This window comes from Notolepis coatsorum (genome assembly GCF_963971535.1).
Source record: "Notolepis coatsorum genome assembly, chromosome: 16".
In the NCBI taxonomy this organism is placed as follows: domain Eukaryota; kingdom Metazoa; phylum Chordata; class Actinopteri; order Aulopiformes; family Paralepididae; genus Notolepis; species Notolepis coatsorum.
Window position 1 is genome coordinate 46,241,734 of NC_140180.1, and position 20,328 is coordinate 46,262,061.

The window sequence follows — 20,328 nt, forward strand, 5'->3', positions numbered from 1 at the left end:
TTTCCTCCCATCCCAATTTAGTCGTTATGCCAATTCCCCCCTCCCCTACCTGGTCGTTGTGCGCATGTGCCCCCTACTGGTCGGTCTAGGGAGCCCTGAGGTCTACCACATGCTTCCTCCGACACATGCAGAGACAGCCAGCGGCTCTCTTTTCACCTGACAGCGTGGACTCTCATTGGTGAAGTGTAACGTGTGCGAGGTCACACGGCCTTCACCACTTCCTGTCTTTTGCTGTGCAGGCGCCCAGACCTGACCTGTAGGAGTCGCTGTCCACAACGCCAGATTGCGACCCATCAACTTCCCTCCCGCTAACTCAGCCAAACGAGTTAGTATGACTGTTCAGAATATCATTTTAAGATCATGGTGATCAATGAGGAAGTCTAATTTAAATCTAATACATCAGCTTCATGCTCAGTGGGTGTATTATTGAGGACGCAGGGGGGGGGTCCAGTGTCAAATCTGGTGCCATTTGGCCAGATGGTGGCGCTATAGTGGATATCTAAGCTTCATATCTCCAGAACAGTTTGGCGGTTGTATTGCCAAGGACCCAAGGGAGTGTCGAGCAGCCACACTGCTGGTCTCCACTGCAAGCAGCACATCCAGGGGCCAAGCAATGGACCAACTACAAACGGCCACGCCCGGCACTAGTTCGAGGTAATACAAATCAAAATGTAAGTTTTCAAATGATAATCAGGTGAATTTCGCAGGGATCTGTACCTCTGTGGAATATGATTTTAAGCACAACAATAATTTTTTTCCCTTTAGATTTATTTTAGCATTTTTACAGCTTTTACAGGCGGATGGGAAAAATGGGAGAAGATGTGGGGGGAAGACATGCAGGAAATGTCACCGGTTCCGGGAGTCGAACACGGCACGGCTGCGTACTGGCGCCCCTCAACAATAATACATTATTTTGACATATAGTTCTTTATCAAATATTTCATCTCCTTTTATGTGGATATTGCACCAGGCCATATTGCAATTTTGATAAAATGTCTGAATTGTTCAGCCCTCTTTCAAAGCTTAAAATTAGAAGCACATCTGTTAAGCAAAGGTCCCATCCTGGGAGAGAAAGACATTGTGCCATTCTTACCATGAGCAAAGACTGGGTGATATGGAGGAAAGTAATAACAAGATAATCACAAGGATTTTCCTTTTCCAATAGACATAGATCACATCGGCTTACATATCCAAAAACAAACATGGTAAATGGCTGCTTTTATTATATAGCTCTTTTATCCAAAGCGCTTTACAATTTGTTACTCACATTTGACCCATTCACTCACATTCACACACCGATGGCGGAGGCAACCATTCAAGGTGCCAACCTGCTCATCGGGAGCAATTAGGGGTTAAGTGTCTTGCTCAAGGACACATCGACACGCTGACCAGGAGGAGCGGGAATCGAACCGGGAACCTCCGGATTGCCAGACGACTGCTCTACCTCCCGAGCTACTGTCGCCCCATTAAATAACATTAAATAACCCTACTGAAGTTCACTGCATTGAACTGGATGGTGGGGGGTAAAGCGTGATATCAAACCAAACACTCACGTTCAAATGATATCCCCCCAAATACTACAGAACGGAGAGTCATTTTCTCATTAATTTCATCCCACTGAAAGACAACAAAGGGATGGTGTTGAGTTTTACCCGGAGCTTCTTGACCAGGTTCATGTAGGCCCTCTTGTTCTCCTCCATGCTGCCCTGAGAGATGCTGGACATGTCAGCAGCCAGGGTGCCGTTAATGAGCACACTCAGCATGTCCAGCACCGTGGTGAAGAGCTCGCTGAGGACAGAGAAACACTCATCAGAGGGGAGGGGTCATCATCCCATTGCATCACCGTTTGAAACGGTGATAATGGTAGATAGCAATTAGGAGGGTATTGTGCCGAATCTGAGGGATCAAAGTGATGCCATTCACTTCCCATTCAACTCTGAACAATGTCAAAACTTCAGAGATTCAAAATTGTGTATAACAGGGTTCCCACAGACATTGCAAAATGAAATTCAAGGACTTAAGTACTTTTCCAAGGACTATTTTTCATTTTAAAAGGGCATTAAAAAGGATACAATTCACTTTTAAATGCATTTTTTTTTTTCAATATTTATGGCTTAGCAAGCACCCCCGCAATTGGCCATTTTAGTTTTCGTTTTTGAGGACTGCATACTTTTTTTGCAAACCAAAACAACATACTTTATTCTTATAGCACATGCATGAGCCTGGTCTCTTTTGAAAGATGACATTCTGAAGTTTCTGATTCGAGAAAGAAATACACTTTTAGTGCCAACGTAATAGAGTTACATAGGTCTGAATTTGAGTTGTAGAAAAACGTGTTACTCAAGTTTTTCTGTAGTAGTTAGTAGTCCAGAGGTAGTATTTCCCCAGAAGGTGGTATGGCTTACAAATCCAGACGGAGCCATAGCCCAAAGCCTTATGTAGTACATAATCAAATTTCATAAAGATCCATTCAGAAATGAGTGATTGAGTGATTTTGGTAAACTGTGTACAAAGAATAACTCAAGTTTTCTCATAGACTTCAATTCATTCGGCTGTTTTGCTCTTCCCGTTTTCGTTTTTTTATTTTTTTATTTTTTTAGATCCCCATGTGGGGTATAATTGGAAAGCCACACTCATTGGCTACAACGATCCACAATCATTTTCGAGATCGGATCTAGATTGACGGAACTACTGCAGCCTGAGTCGGGAGGCGTGAATACTTTCCCTAAGGGGGTTACACTTCCGTGTTCGGTTTGCGCGGCCTGATTGGCCACTGACGTTTCTCACAGCGCCCAATCGCGTTACTCCTAACAATCGCGCCTAGCTTTCAGAACTTCTCAGTTCCACAAGTCCGTCACATCAGCTACCTACCTGCATCAATATACTACTAACTATCAACTAACTCGCTACCACCGTGCATCAATATACTAACTAACTAGCACATCAATATACTAACTACTACCGCCGTGCATCAATATACTGCTACCGCCGTGCATCAATATACTGCTACCACCGTGCATCAATATACTAACTTAACTTAATATAGAGATGAAACAATATAGAGATGAAAACAATACGTTATTTATATTGATGTGATGTCGATTGATATGAATAGCATATAGAGATGAAAACAATACGTTATTTATATTGATGTGATGTCGATTGATATGAATAGCTAATTACGTTAATATAGAGAGATGAAAACAATACGTTATTTATATTGATGTGATATTGGACTTGGGCTGTGGAACTGAAAGCTAGGCGCGATTGTTAGGAGTAACGCGATTGGGCGCTGAGAGAAGCGTCAGTGGTCAATCAGGCCGTGCAAACCGAACACGGAAGTGTAACCCCCTTAGGGAAAGTATTCACGCAGTCGGGAGTGGTATTTTGCGCAATACCGTGTACTTTGCACAAGCCTCAAATACCGGCATGTAACTCGAGAACCACTCAATGGATTTTGTCACCTGAAAAGGCTATCCACAGGCAACAAATGGGGCTTTAATTCGATATATATATTGTATTAAAAAATATGCACACCCGAGCCACTAGGGGTCGCCAAAGTGCCGGTTGCAAAAAGTCCGAAAAACGTCCCATATGTGGGACGTCGCATTCTATGAGGTTGTTAAAACAAATTTCCAACAATTAGTTACACTTTAGATAAAAAAATATATATTTCTTGATTCAGAACTATTTTATGATGGATGAACAAAACTTTCACTGCGAATGGTTCATTTGAATTTAAATAACCTTTTAAGCACCTTGTTTTTTGTTGTTGTTGTTTTCAAGGAATTCCAGGCCTGGATTCAAGGACCTTGTGCAAACCCTGGTATAATAATGTAATCCGTGGAGATTTGCGCATCAACAAAATATTTGCATGACCTCTAGGAAGCATTAAAAAGCCTTTGGCCCACACAGGAGTCATCCTTCACATTCTAGTACCATGGCCACTTCAACACAGATTTGTCTCTTCCAAAGCTGAAGACAGGAGAGCCGAGACTTTAACCTGCGACAGCCGACGGGGGACACTTACTTGTTGGACTGCATGTCCACGGTGCCACTGCTGATGATGTCGAGGAGAAGAACGGCCCATTCTGTGGTCTGCTGGGTGCTGCGCTGCACTGTGTCAAACATCCCGCCCACCTGGAGAGCACAACCAATTAACAGATCTCTGATCTACCAGCCACTTTGGCAGGTAACCAACCATTATTTGAAAGTTCCTTCCTATTCTAAAAATGTTGTTTAGCATTATAAAAGTGCGAACGGCCAGTGATTTTAGGAATCTGAGCTGTATCCAATACAAAACGGGTAACTATTCTGTCCACGGTGGCTGGGGGATACCAAAGCTTGCAAGCTGTTTTCCCAGCCAAGCTGATTTTACAAAATAAGAAAAACCCTCCAAGTTGGTTGTTAGTAGTTAGCTACTGCTCCAGTACCAGTCAAAGTAGCTAGGTGAAGTACAACATAAACACAACTGACATTTGGCAGGTTAATTTCCCCTCCTAGTTGTGCTGTTATAAAAAGAGAACAGACGGTAACAGAGAAGTTCTTACCAGATTGAGTCGTAGTTTCAGAGCCTCGTGCATCATCTGCTTGGCCTTGCAGTCGTCCTGGTATTGGTCCTCCCTCCAGTTAGTAACGATCTGCTGGACCTGGCTGTAGAGGGACGTCAGGAGGCCTTCTCTCTGTTCATCCTGCCCCTTCAGGCAGGTCAGCACAAGCGACAGGAAGGGCTGCTGGCTGAGTAGAGACATACTGGAGGACACGCATATAGAGAGTCAGGAGCATCATCCACTACTACTGGGAGACACACAGTCAGGAGCATCATCCACTACTACTGGGAGACACACAGAGAGTCAGGAGCATCATCCACTCCTACTGAGAGACACACACAGTCAGGAGCATCATCCACTACTACAGACTAGCTGCTGGTAGAGACATACTGAGAGACACACACAGTCAGGAGCATCATCAACTACTACTGGGAGACACGCACACAGTCAGGAGCATCATCAACTACTACAAACTAGCTGGTAGAGCTGCTTTCTCTTCAAAAAGGACCGGCATGCTGATAAACCTACGTTAAATTAATTTCCTGGTCACGTTAACAAAGCATACATTTTCCAACCTAAAAATGGAAGTATGCTCAGGAAAATGGTCAGGGGTAATGTGAAATACGTGTGCCGATTAGTAAATAGGCTAAAACTCATATTTAGACGGGTATTGTCCTTTAAACCTCAACTCATCAGAAACGGCTTTTTAATAGCTCCTATGTAGTTCAGTTGTGCATAAAACATAAGTTACAGGGGTCTGATGTGAAAAGAGCAATATGCTGCTTACACAGTTCTAAGTGTTAAACACAAAATAAAACAAAATAAGCTTGGGCAAAGTTTATTTCCCGTCAGTGATATTATTTTATCCTGGAGGTAAATACTTTTTAAGACTACTTTGAATATAATAAATAACTATTTCTCAGCCATAATGTCAAAAAAGTATTAAGGAAAGAAGAAATGAACAGCAGAATTACTTACAATTATTAATTGTAAGTAATTATTATTATTAAGCTCGGTTGCTAGGTGCACTTGCTAGCTGGGTGTTCTCTAGGGGTGGGAGTCATCAGAGGCCCCACAATACCATATTATCACGATACTAGTCATGATATTGTGATATATTCAGTTTTTTTCAACTGATAATTCTGTCCCAAACAGAAAACATCTGAGGAATAATATATACGTTTTATCTAATGAGAATGTTTTCACTCTGTTCAACTCACTCCAATTATTTTTCTTGCAGTAAACTGGGCTGTCAAGGCAATTTCTTTTAATAATAATAATAATAATAATCGATAGTTGCGTCACTGTATCGATATAATATTAGCACGCAAAAGAAAGCTGGTATAGACTTTTCCCCTCATTGAGGGGCTGCAAAGTGAGTGATTATTGATTCCATGTTGGGGGGGGGGGGGGGGGGGGTTATCCATCTATGTTGTGAAGTTATCACAACATAGAAATAACTTCTTAATATAATACATTTTTAAGACCTATCAAAATAATATTCAAGACCTTTTTAAGACGTTGTAAGGTCTAGGATTCTCATTAAATGTATGACTTTTTAAGCCCCCGTGGGAACCCTGTATAGAGGAGAGGCGAGTACAATGAGAAGCACCTTTTCTGTTTCTGCCTGTCTCTCTCCTTGCGCGAGGAGGAGCCCAGGTGTTGTCCCTTCTCCAGCTCCTCCCCAGCAGCCTTCAGCACGTGGCCCTGCACTGTGGTGGGGAGCTTGGCTATCAGCGGAGCTACCAGCCAAACACCCGACCTCTCCGACGAACTGACGAGGGCAAAAGATAGAAAAGTTACAAATCAATAACAATTTGATGTAAAGTCTTAAATAGGTGTCACACACACACACACACACACCTCAAGACAGGCTTAATCTTGGTAGTATTGCTGTTGGACAGGGAGCTGCCGGGGCCCGTAGCTCCATTTCCTGAGGGGTTGGTGGAGTTCATCTCAGCAGACTTCTGGAACACCTCGATGGTGGCCTTGGCTATGTTCTCCAGCAGAGAGTACAGCTCCTGGTCAGACACACACAGGACCAATAAATAATCACATTCTAGATGTGGTGGAGTGCTCTTTATTCCACACTAAATGTCCATAATACCACAAAACATGAATTACACATACAAAATGTACAGGAGGTATACATACAGGTTTCTTACAAACATTCTTTCAAGGGTTTTCCCTGTGTGGTGAAACCGGAGAGGTCGAATTTTCATGGTTGATCAAATGTTATTGCTAAAACATGGCTAATCAAATACAATATAGGTTAGGAGTTCAGTAGAGGACTTGACTTTCTCTGGCCAGGAGAATGAGTCAGGCACCCCCCGCCCCCCCCCCTAATTATGTGGGTTTGCCTTTTAAACTATCTGGGAGAAAAGGGGGTGGGGGGAGGGATGACCAGGTGAGGGGAGACTTGTGGTATGCATGACTTAGTCCACATTGCAGCCAGGCTTGTGGGAGGCAAGAAACAGCATTCGTGACAGGGGAGGGTTGAATTGGATGATACGAAATTGGGATGGGAGAAAATATAGAAAATGGGAGAAAAAGTGGATAAAAAAAAAAGAGAATTCTACATGTAGGTGCTTTACGTTTAGAATCTAAACATGCATGTGTCAGCCGTTTCTCTAAAAGGCAGGGAAAACTGTGATGAATAGACAGGATGATGAACTTACATTGTTAGCGCTCTGCTTGATCATCAACTGCAGCTCCAGAGACGACTGCCTCATCGTCCACTGGTCCATATTCTACAATAGGGACATGATTATTGTTACACTTTGTACAAAAGCTATCACCAAACAGTTGCGTAGCTACAATCCAGCCAGGAGATGGCAGCAATACTTCAGTCCTGAAACACATCGACCTTGCCAAGTCCCCATGACCTTAACCTCTTAAGTCCGAGCAGTCCGGTACTGTACCGCAAATGACATCACGCCATAAATCCATCTCTACAGAATGTATGAATTAACCCTGTCAAAACAGCAGTCAAAATGTATATTTTCAGCATTAGTTTGTTTACCAATGATTTTAACTGTTATTAGTGAAGTATAAGATTATAGAAATATCAGGGCATCGAGTCGGAAACCGCCGCATTTTGACGGGAGGAAGTGGCGCAGCCAAAAGTGAGTGTAGTCTTTGAAAGGAAGAGACGCAGGGCTTTCGAATTTAGAAAAACTACACTACCCAGCTCATGCCAGCCCCTGTCAATCATCTGACTTCTGGATAAACTTTTATATTTCTCTTATTTTTCGGGAGTATCTCCCACAAACCTGAACGTTATTGCCATAAGACAGAACAGTTAGTTTCTATACATTTCCGTTAACGTCTAGCAAAAAACGGCATTGCAATCTGATGGAAAATGGCGGAGACATTTACATTATAAAAAAGTAACTGTACTTACAGTAGATTTCATTCACGGTTTGTGAATCACGCCTGGTGATACTAAATCCAGATTGAACTCTGCCATTGGAAAGGGGAGATTTAGCCCAATCCATAGATGTGAGACTTGGCCATAATAAGGTAATTTATAGGCCTGATATTCTATAATCATATTTCAAATTGCATGTGTCCGGATGGCGGAATTCAGTACTGTATCTATAAAACCTTCTGTTAATCATCTTCCCTTTATTCATTTGCTTAGATTTTTTGTACACATGATCTCAAGAAGGTGCTGAACGAGCTCAATGTCTGGTCAATTTTAGCAGTGTTATTCACCGTCAAAGATAAAAAAATATTAGTGGTGTCAATAGATTAAAAAAAATTAACTAGGGCGCTCCAGTAGCACACCACATCGAGTTGCGAAGCGATCGTCCGGGTTCGTTTCCCAGTCCCGGCGACCATTTGCCACATGTCTTCCCTACCTCTCATCCCGTTCTCCCTCTCTCCCTCTATCGGTCCTGCGTGGACAGAAAAAGCTGAAAATGCTATAAATAAAAGTAATTTTTTTTTTTTAATTAGCGAATTAATCGCACAATTTTCTGTAATTAATCTAGATAAAAAATAGCATTTTTCTACTTGAGGCCGATGCTTGTAACAGATATTTACTTGAGTAAAATCATGGAATTAATGTAAAATCAACACAAGTAAAGTATATTTAGATTCAAAGACTATTTTAATAGCTTTCTTTGAATAGTTTCTCTCCTCTTTCTTATATAAAATAAAAACAACCAATTTTCACTCCATAGATTAATCTAGATTAATTTATTTTAATGCTTTAAATAATTTAAATTAATCTCCAAAGTTAAAGCATTAATTTCGACAGCCCTAAAAATATATATATATATACTTTTTAAATATAATTGATATTCTCCTTTGGTTCATTACAATTTACTCAAGCCTAGTAACGGACACAATATTTCTGACACTGGGAATACATAGATGTCCCTACATACCAAGAACATGCAAATGGCACTTGTAGAAGTGGAGCAATCTTCTATTTACTTAGGTATGTATTTTTAGGCAGATTTTCCGAAAATAGGGCTAGGGCTTAAGAGGTTAAGCTTGCTGAGAAAAATGAATGTTGGCATCTCTTTATTAAAAGAGAACCATCCATCTGGAGCAACGCATAAATAAACCTACATAGATGCTTCTCAACAGGCTTTTCTGGGGCGGTCAGGTGGCGTAGCGGAGATTGCGTTCGTCACCAACACTGGAGACGCTGGGTTCGCGTGTTCGAATCCAGCTCCCAGCGTTGTCACCAGCTTGGCTGGCCGTTCACACTAATACAATTGGCAGTATTAGGGGGTGGGGAAAGCTGGCGGGTGGGTCCTGGGCGTTGTGGACAGCGACCCCTACAGTTCGGTCGGGGCGCCTGCTCAGCGAGGGTAGGATCTGGAGAGAGGTAGTGCGGCCTCCCACACGTTACACTCTCCCAGTGAGAATCTGCGCGGCCAGGCTGGCTGCCGGCTGGCTGCACATGCATCGGAGGAAAGCATGTGACAGTCTCCGGCCTCTCGGACCAACAGTAGGGGAAAGTGCGCAACAACCACGACTAACAGTGGGATGGGAGAAAAATCGGAAAAAGGAGGGGGAAAAAGATAATACAAAATAATAAAAAAAGGCTTTTCTGCTTGAGATGATTCTAAAAATGCAAAGGTGTCACCATTTCCATTTCAAGGATGTCTCCCTCTCATGACTACAATCGATCTACAGGGATGATTTTGAAATGGGGTGAAATGTCTGAACAATTCCCATCCAAACAGTTGAAAACATGGTAAATAACCAAATAAATAATCAAAATTAAGGAATTTATTAGAAAGTTTTACTATTCCTCCAGCAAACCACCACACACACTTACAGGCAAATACAAACAATACATAAACGCTCCTCTCAGAAACCCCTATTGCCCTCTGTGCATTTAGCTTATATGTACAGTGCCACCTATAGTCAGTACATAATGTGAATTCTTTAGTTCAGTGGCATGCCCCTTTCACCACTTGTTACACAACTCGACTCAATTTCATTAGATCCTCTCCAACCATTCGTGTGCCGTTTTGAGAGGGACTTTATCCATCTATCCAGCCCTAACCCTAAAAGGTTTAAGGCTAAAGGTGAACAGTGTGAGGTGAGTGTGGTGGACCTGAAGGATGCGTTTGATGCGATTTCTCTGGGGGTTGTCTCCGTCATCGCTGTCCAGCTGGCGATGCGGGTAACAGATGAGCTGCAGTAGCCGCTGGGCCTGGATGTTGACCAGCACCGGGTCCTGCAGGGCACTGCTGTCCTCGGATAGAGACTTCAGACAACGCTCACCTACCCACTCCTGAAGGACAGACGCGAGGACGAGGCAGAAGAAGGGGAGACGTGAATGTAGTCATTAGTCAGTAGATCAAATTCATGATGATTCCTACTGAATAATATTAATCAGTGTAACATATTTACACTTAAACAAAAGGTACTTGTTTTAGAGCTAATGTTGCCATTTCCAGATTATCAGTAAAGGGACTATTTCGTACTTGAGGTGTCATCAACTGTTAATTTGTCACAGAATTTGGAAAGGCAAAGACACAGCACACTCAAACCTACAACAAATAAACCGGATATGCTTCTATTTTTCAAAGGTAATACATCTGTAAAGACACATTAAATGCCAAAACAGACCTTTGACTAAGCATTGTTTGTTTTATTGAAACCTGCACAGCAGTAGTTTGTTTATGTTCACACTGTAAGCCTTAGTGCCCAATTTAGATTTATTGCTCAGATCATATTTTTTTGTTTGGCTGTTCACATATTTTTTTTTAAATGTGGCCAATATCAGATTCCAGTGTGAATCAGTCATGCTCTTGAACTGACCCTATGTGCAAATGAACAATAAAGAAGATGGATGTAAAAACTTGTGACAAAGGTCAATCTAGACACGAGTCACGTAAAAGTTGCACGAAAGTAGCATGACTTGTTCAGACTGAGGTCGCATTGCAAAAAATCAGACCTGTATGTAATTTAGGACCAAATCAGAATCGAAGAGATCAGATTCCATGTGTTTTGTGCCGTTCACACGTCGTTAAAAAAAAACAGATCTGAGTCACATGAATATCTGATCTTATAGCAAACGCAAACTATGCAGCCCAATGCAGTCGCAGGTTGTTTTTATCGAATACTATTTGAAGTAGCAATGGAATTTTCTCTCCCCACTGAACCGTACCAAACCAAAAACTGCGACTTTTTGTGAACCGCTCGATCCCTAGAAGTGAATGAGGAGCCCGACACCTGGGAGGAATGGTGGTGCTGACAGACAACAGGGACAGCAGTGGCCGCTAGCCTACTTGTAGATGCACTTATATAGAGGCAAGACCGCTGAAATTTGACATGTTCTACTAAAGTGAAATATCCCTTTAGGGAACAAGTCACTAAAGGCTAATTGTAAAGCCTAACCCTAAAGGCTCCCACATAGTCAGGCGGAACGGACTCCGCAGAGGTTATCGCTAGGGCTGTCACCAACGATTATTTTGTTTTCGATTAATCTGTTGATTTTATTTAAATTTGTAAGATATTTTTTTATGGCATTTTCTGCTTTTTATTGTGGATAGGACAGTTTGGAAATTGGGAGAGAGAGAGATAGGGAGGACATGGAGCACCGGGGGGGCCCAAATCTGTTTAATATTTTATCGATTCGTCGATTAATCTAAACCATTAATTTACCAGAAAAAACAACAACAATTGATTATATTTACAATTGAATATTTAAAAATGTTTAATGAGTATCCTCATCCTTTTTAGCTTTTACCTTTTTAGAGATTTTTACTGGCCATAAATATCTTTTTAGTATATTTCCATGAATTATTATATGTATCGTGTGTTATCTCTCCACTCCACGCTATGGTAGTGCTTGTGCCAGCACAGGAGATATGATTCAAATGTATTTTTTATATATAGGCTACCGGTATATACATATTTAAATCAATATCTTCCTTTTGAATAAAATAGGCTCAGGAATCAGGATTGTTAAAGCTAATTAGCCTAATCCATGTCAAAAAGAGTAGCCTATAATTGCAATGGAACCACTTGCTCTAGCTCTGAGGCAGAACACCGATATTAAGGGAATTATGTGTGCAGGATCGGAGCATAAAGTCTAGCTTTATGCGGATGATATGTTATTATATACGGTATATCGCAACCCCTTTCGAGTCTCCCTCAGTTAATGGTCTTACTTGCAGATTTTGGCAAAATATCTGGCTACAAAGTTAATATTCAAAAAAGCAAGCTGATGCCCGTTGGAACTGGGGCTAGTCGGATACCTTTAGGCTCATTCCCGTTTAAAATTAGTCCTACAAAAGTACCTTGGGATATGGATTACACAGGAGCATAAAGACCTATATATAACGAATTATTAGCCGTTATTATGTAATCTGAGGAGAGGAAGGATATTGAGCGTTGGGACCCCCTGCCTCTCTCCCTGGATGGAAGAATTAATACGATAAAGATGAACGTACTGCCTACATTTTTATATATTCCAGAGTCTCCCAGTCTTTCTAACAAAAACTTTCTTTTCCAAGCTAAATAACCAGATATCTATTATTTGGAACAAAAAACCACCCGGATAAAAAGAGATATACTTCAAAGACCTCGTACAATGGGAGGGATGGCACTCCCAAACTTTATGTATTATTATTGGGCAGCAAACATAAGGTCATTACTATATTGGGTGAGGAATGATGTTACTGTCCCCAAGTGGACAATTCTAAAGGGGGGGGGGGGGGTCTGTTGAGTCCACTTCCCTAGCAGCCTTATTGTGTGCTAAACTTCCATTCACACAGCCTATTTCTAGCTTTACTTCTAACCCGGTTGTCATACTCAATTAAAGTGTGGAACCAATTTAGAAGATCCTTCTCGCTTAAAGGTCTATCGCGGGCTGCGCCAATTGCAAGAAATCACTTTATTTATTTATTTTATTTATCAATGATGGATAGGGCCTTTGAACAGTTTTGCCTCGTTTGAGCAGTTGGTGCAGAAATACAATATTGCCCGGTCACACTTTTATAAGTATTTGCAGCTCCGGAACTTTGTAGCCTCAAACTCAGATTGCTACCCATTGTGCCCTCCCGCCTCTGTTAGACTCAATCTTGAACTGTAAATCGGTCCAGAAACGGGCTATAAGTAGAATTTACGAACTACTTAATATGAGCAATTTGACACCTCTAGACCTCCTAAAGGATAAATGGGAAGCAGACATAGAAGAACCAATCACAGAAGACACTTGGGACAGAATAATACAGGAGATTTTCTCCTCTCCCATTTGCCTTAACACTTTTGAGTGCCAACGACGAGAGATGTCGTTTTTTTTATTATTAACGATTTCCATTCATATTTCATCAATCTAGCCTCACGTTACCACTGGAAACTCTCTGAGCTCCATTGGGAAAATACTGCCCCCTATCGTCTCTCCGTGTGGTACTGCACCCCTTTGGATTGGATTGAATGAAACTCATGAAAAAAAAAATCCTGCTTCCACATTTGACTTCTCAGGCATGTAACTCGAGCCGATCGGATTCATTGTGGACCAGCAGAACAGCGTGGAATCGGTGTTTCGACCACCCAGCATTGGATGAATAAACGCGATCAATATTTGGAATGGCGATCAAGAATTGGAATAATCTTTTTGGAGAACATCTGATCTGAGGTAAGGAATCTATTTTACCAGTATTGGGATAATCAGAGCTTTTTTCACAGCGATATCAACATGGGCCCTATGTGTGTGTGTGTGTGTGTTTTTCAAGTTTCTTTAATAGTTGTCATACAGAAGTACAGAATACTTTCATACAAAATGCTTCTTACTGTTACGCTCCAGAGACTGTGCTAGACAAGATAGTATCAAACATAGTATACGTGTAATTTAGAAGAAGAAAAAGAGGTCACAGTGTTCGGTATAGACATATGTACAATGTTCTGAGTTACCATATAATATACAATACTATGCAGTGTACTAATGTACAGTACTATCTAGTGCAAAGCAGAAATGGGATGAGGTACAATTTAGGTACAATTTACAGTAAGGTGTACGAGTTGTAGTGCAATCCTTCATCAATAAATATAAAGTGTGGGGAGTGGGTGCTACAGTGTGTTTGTTTAAAGTGGGTGTGTGCTATAAAGTGTGTGGAGTGGGTGCTACAGTGTGTTTGTTTAAGTGAGTGTGTGCGTGTGGATGTGTGTGCTATGTGCGTTTGGTGGTTGTTGTTGTGTAGTGTTCATTCATTGTTCGTTTAGCAGCCTGATGGCCTGGGGATAGAAGCTTCTTCTGAGTCTTTCTGTGCTCGCCTTGAGACTCCGGTATCGCTTGCCTGACCGCAGCAGTTCAAAGAGGCAGTTGTTCGGGTGACTGGAGTCTTTAATGATTCTCTTAGCCTTGCCCTTGCAACGCTTGTTGTAAATGTTCTGGAGGGTGGGGAGCCCCCCTCCAATTGTGCGTTCGGCTGAACGTGTCACTCTTTGTAGTCTGCTTCGGTCTTGTGCAGTGCTATTCCCAAACCAGGAGGTGATGTTGCCGGTCAAGATGCTCTCTATTGTACATGAGTAGAAGTTCTTAAGGATCTTCTGACTGACTTGGAACTTCCTTAGGCGCCTGAGGAAGTAGAGGCGTTGTCGTGCCTTCTTCACAACACTGTCAATGTGTGTGGTCCATGTCAAGTCCTCGGATATGTAGGTCCGAGGTACTTAAAGCTGTTGACTCTCTCAACCGGTGCCCCGTCGATGCTGAGGGGGCTGTAGTCCTTGACCCCCGACCTCCTGAAGTCCACAATCATCTCCTTTGTTTTGCTGACGTTCAGGGAGAGTGTGTGTGTGTGTGTGCTGATCAGGAAATGGATAATCGATTTTTCAGCCCGCTTCTATAGCGTGCATAAGTACACATATACTATCGATAATCTAGCGTTTATTTGAAAACTATTCATAAATAGGCAGAATTTTTTTTTGTATTCCAGTGTATTCCACTAAAGGGCGATTATCACAGAATCTTTATATTTTCCTGAAACTTTAAAAAAACGAGTTTTTCAAAATGGTATAAAACGGAAATGAAACGATTAAAAAACAATCCGTTTCGACAATGTTGACTGCAAACAAGTCATTGATAAGCGACGGCCATATTATACACAGCCATAATTTAAGATATAGTTTATGCGTTCGCAAATATGAGAGCTCTATCATTGAAGTGGGCGTTGGCACGCAACAGGGTCCCAGGTAGGCCTGCCACGATAACACATTTTGCTGGGCGATTAATTGCCCCCGAAAATATCGCGATAAGCGATATTATTGCGACCGGTTAGAGAATTTTTTTGAGAAATTTATTTCCCAAAACTTTTATTTTGAAGCCCACCGCTCCGTCTTTTCCGGTGTTTAAGACTTTTATTTTGAAGCCCACCGACCGGACCGGAAGTACTGTTGTGATTATCCTAGCCGACAACTTGTCTCGTCCGGTTGTGTTTTTTAGTTTTAACGTTAGCTACTAACGTTAGATGCAGCTACTACAGGCAATCAACGATGAGGAGGAAGCGTCAAAGCAGTATATAATAGAATAGCTGTGGTGCGTAGGCACTGCAGCACGACTCGAAAACGACCCGTTATAATAAATTAATTCATGTTTAACTTGTCCCCGTCTCCAGTCCTTTGACTAGCCCCACCCGTTCATTGTAAACAATGATGCATGTAATTGTATTAACGTTATTCTGTGTTATTCTAACGTTACACTACAAATAACGCTACTTGGTTAAAAGGAGCAACACTATTGAGAAATGTAGTTAAGCTATATGTGGCATTGCTACTGCCCCACGGAGCTCCCGTGCTGTGCTCTGTAGTAACGCCAGCGGCCCCCCACACGGAGAGAGACTGACGAGGGGCACTGGTTCCGCCTCATTAAAACAAACGCGCAAATAGCAATTAATCGCGCCCGTCAAAATCATTGCATTCATTTTAATTATCGCGGCAATTAATCGATTTATTGCTTATCGCGGCAGGCCTAGTCCCAGGGCACCGGACCCGTGGCACGGAAAGTGTTTTCCAGTTTAAGATTGTACACCGTCTGCACTTGTCTAAAGACAGACTCTCTAAGATATATGTCGACATAGATCCTACGTGTGATCGATGCAGACAGGCTCCAGCCACTCTGCTTCACATGTTTTGGACATGTCCAAAGCTTTATACCTTCTGGCAAACCATCTTCGAGACCTTCTCTAGGATACTTGGAAAGGCAGTGGAGCGGAGCCATCTCCATTTATTGCATTATTTGGGGTAGCCCCAGTGGACACCCCTCTTAGGTGGTGGGAAATTAGAATGTTGGCCTTCTTCTCACTCCTGGCCAGGAGGCGTGTACCACTTCCGCAACGGATTTGATTTCCGGGGTTGGCCTGATTGGCCACTAAGCCCACGTGACCCTACGCTGGCCCGCACCCCTTGCCCCGCTTACGCCTGAGAGTCACACACCAGCTAGCGGCAGCCAGAGAGCCTTGCTACTACTAGCCGAGTGATGAATGAAGCTCTATCTGTTTCACCTAACAGCACTATTGCTCCGTGATCATAGCCATCCATCTCTAAAGCTAACCACCATTTGTAAAAGCCATAACCACGTTACCATATGTAATAATGTAAATCATTGTCGTTGTACATATTGTGTACACCGTTAGAAGCTAACGCAGCTTAGCCTGGTAGCTATTGTTGTGCTAACAACATCCGATGTAGAAGGCATAGACGCAGGTCGCTTGTTGGCCGGCATGAGTGCCCGATTTGGGGTGGTTCTCTCCTCTTTGTGTGCCTTTGTCCTTGCGGGTGTTTTGCCGGGGGAGCTTGTGGACGCGACAATAGTGGTGGTTGTAGGGTGTTTGAGCTTGTAGCCTAGTTAGCTCGCAGCTATCGTTAGCTTCTAACGCAACGGTGTATACACAATATGTACAACGACACAATGATCAAACACCTTATAAATACTATTGTCATGTCCATAAGTTCCCTGGCAGAATACTTGTGAGGACAAGGGTATACAAGGAGGAGAGAACCATTTTAAATCGGGTATTCATGCTGGCTAACAAGCTGGGTAGCTATGAGCTAACTAGCACTACAAGCTCAAACACCCTACATCGGATGTTGTTAGCACAACAATAGCTACCAGGCTAAGCTGCGTTAGCTTCTAACGGTGTACACAATATGTACAACGACACAATGATTTACATTATTACATATGGTAACGTGGTTGTGGCTTTTACAAATAGTGGTTAGCTTTAGAGATGGATGGCTATGATCACGGAGCAATAGTGCCGTTAGGTGAAACAGATAGAGCTTCATTCATCACTCGGCTAGTAGTAGCAAGGCTCTCTGGCTGCCGCTAGCTGGTGTGTGACTCTCAGGCGTAAGCGGGGTAAGGGGGGCGGGCCAGCGTAGGGTCACATGGGCTTAGTGGCCAATCAGGCCAACCCCGGAAATCAAATCCGTTGCGGAAGTGGTACACGCGGCCAGGAGACGGATATTACCGTATTTAAATGGAAGGACCCAAATACACCGACATACAGTCACTGGATCAGAGAAGTCATGTATCATATTAAACTGGAAAAGATCAGATATACTGTCAAGAGGATGTACGAGAAAGTTCCATACTATTTGGCAACCTTTCTTAACCTTTTTTGAAGACATGGAAGCTGACAGCATGACAATGTAACCCATTTTTAATCATTTCATTGTTTTTTATTTGTAATATTTATCTTCTTTCTCCTAGTGTCTGGTTATTTAAAATGTTTATATGTCTGGTATTGGGGAGGGGGGGTGAGGAGGGGGGGTTCTGACTGAATACATTTTCTTTCTGTTGGTCCTTTTTGGACCTATGTTTGTAATGTGAAAAAATACCTAAAAAAAAGAAGAAAAGAGTAGCATATAGTAAATGTATGTACACACACGCACGAGAGGGAGAATTGCTTATAGCGGACTTAACACATTCGGGGCCGGCCACGTATAAATCCGTGTTTCGAATCCAACGGTTGAGGACCAACCACGGACATGTCCGTGGTAAGGTTGTTTTGGCTTTTATTCCATTGTATTAACCTACTCGATGTCACCGAGCTGCACTGCAGATCTACCCTCCTTTTCGAATTCTGAAAAGTGCATTACCGGCCAGATCCTCTTAGGGGCGCTGTCTCGATAATGCAGTGTGCCCTGTGGCAGAACGGTGCACTATTTTTTTGACTTTCAATGGAGTTTCCAGTTAGCTGGATTCTGGATGTGCAGCATAGTAGCTTGGAATACCTTTTGCGACGCCGAATTAACTATGCAGTAAAGGAATACATCATCAGCCAATGGACATATCGATCTACCAGATGGCGATCGATAACTGAGAAATGCTCTGGGGGATCCAACCGGCCCACGGTAAGATCTTTTTCACGTAAATTACATGCTGATCAGGGCTTGTTTTGATAGCCATCCACCCGATCAACGAATGAGGCTAATGAGGCTAACGTGGTTATTGGTAATCAATAATCAGAAACGACGTTCCCCGCCCCCCCCCCCCCTTTCATGCATTCGTGGTGGACCATCATACCGATCATATGCAGTTTGAGTTTTAACTGTAGCTTCTGTATATCCGAAATGCCATTGGATTTAACGTTAGTAGCTATTAGCCCTGTATCTCGCGTTCCAGGAAATATCCCAGCCGAAATCCCTTATAACGCTTATATTCAAGACGCTATAAAATGAGAACGTATTGATGAAAAAATTATTTCTTTAAGCCATTTTGAAGGGACGGTTTATGGTCTCAATTGACAATGAGAATGGACAGATAGCAATACTATAAAGTATAGATTTAGCTCTACAAACAGCCCCACGGACTATGCAAGTCTGTTTAGAAATGCTGGCCGTCTACAGTGATTTTAGACGGATCCAAATGGCCATGAATGTGTTAATGATTTTACAATATTTTTGCTAATGAAGTGAAATATTTATTATAATCAACTATCAAGTTCGTTTTTATAGTGTAACTTTTGGCTACTTCATTGATCATCATCATTGAACGTACAAAGAGAAAGAGAGAGCCCCCCGCCCCCCTTTCCTCACTATTAGAACTCCATGAAACTGATTTCTCCTGTGCATGTGAGCTAGCTTAGCTTAGTTAGCAGCAAACGTTAGTTAAGGTTCTATGTCGTATAAGCTTCCGCTCAGCGTCTACAGCACATATCTCACTCCAGTGCATGTGCACTGAATAAAAACTCACAATGTACCTTTACATACCAACATCGGTCTGGCCACACCCCCATCTGCTACCTATATAAGCAGGGGTGTGGCCACACACTCATCTCCTTCTCAAATTTCACCACAAGAGAGTGCCTGTATACCAATCACTTGACGTGGGAAAGAAAGTATTTAGCTGAAGAAAGGAAAACAGAAGAACAAGGAGATACGTTGACGTTATCTTTATTTTCTCACTATTTTCGAGAAAATACGGCAATAATGTCTTCGTCACTGGGGTGTCTGGAAGATGATCATTCTGACCTCCACCGGCTTTTTCGTATTAGGGGCTCGCGTCGCTGATCTACTCCCCACCTGCAGTCCTCCTTGCTGCGGCTGGTTAGGTATTGAACCTCCGGTTCTACAGCTGGACTGCAGGAGGCACCGGCTGTTGTGAGAAACTGGTTGCTTTCTGGGCTGGGTGAGTAATGTGTTGCTATGCGGGCGCCAGTTGTCTGCTAATGCTATGGGGGTTAGCTGACAATTTTACAAAGGATGGCCCCAGATTGGGGTCCTCTGTTCGGCCTCTTAGGCGACGGACGGAGGGTCCTGGTCTGACGCCCATAATGGTCAAACTAGTGGGCCGCAACCGAGATTTGGTTTAAACCCGGGGTTCTCTGGACGAGCGGATGCTTCTCTGTCCCGTGAAGGCCCCATCTTTCAAATGAATGAGAGATTACACCCTAAGCACGAGGAAATGTGGGTCTGAATCTTCGTTATCGGAAGATCCATGCTCAAGTCGGCTGCAGCTCGTATGGGAATTGTGCCGACTCCGCCATATGTCTGTTAAATCACCGTTGAAAACTGTGTTGACATTTCTTTTTATCTTCTCCCTTAGGATGAGGAGGGATTCAGGCGGCGACCTGTCTGAAGTGTGGCTTGTTATCTCGTTGTGTACAGTTCAGGTGATAGCTGCTTAGCTTGCGTGCTAGTGTGTGGCCTACTGTTAGCCAGTCAGCTGTTAGCTGCGGCGCTAGCCCGTTGTGTTCACTACGCTAGGAAACGTTAGCTTGTTGCTATCAGTCGGGAGCGGCCATTAGCTTAATGCTACACTGTTGAACGTTACTGTGAGTATAACAAGCCTTAACACTGA

General features: G+C 42.7%; 1 protein-coding gene across 2 annotated transcripts in view; it reads right to left on the reverse strand.

The window, feature by feature from the left end:
* med12 (mediator complex subunit 12) overlaps positions 1 to 20,328 on the reverse strand; it is a 99,945-nt gene that overhangs the window by 12,871 nt on the left and 66,746 nt on the right. For both annotated transcript variants that reach the window (XM_084331255.1, XM_084331254.1), the window contains exons 27-33: positions 10,132 to 10,311; positions 7,229 to 7,300; positions 6,414 to 6,571; positions 6,163 to 6,324; positions 4,551 to 4,752; positions 4,031 to 4,140; positions 1,653 to 1,788 (exon numbers count right to left, since the gene is read on the reverse strand). In XM_084331255.1, coding sequence (XP_084187381.1) covers positions 1,653 to 1,788; positions 4,031 to 4,140; positions 4,551 to 4,752; positions 6,163 to 6,324; positions 6,414 to 6,571; positions 7,229 to 7,300; positions 10,132 to 10,311 — 1,020 coding nt within the window. The remainder of the gene's footprint in view (positions 1 to 1,652; positions 1,789 to 4,030; positions 4,141 to 4,550; positions 4,753 to 6,162; positions 6,325 to 6,413; positions 6,572 to 7,228; positions 7,301 to 10,131; positions 10,312 to 20,328) is intronic.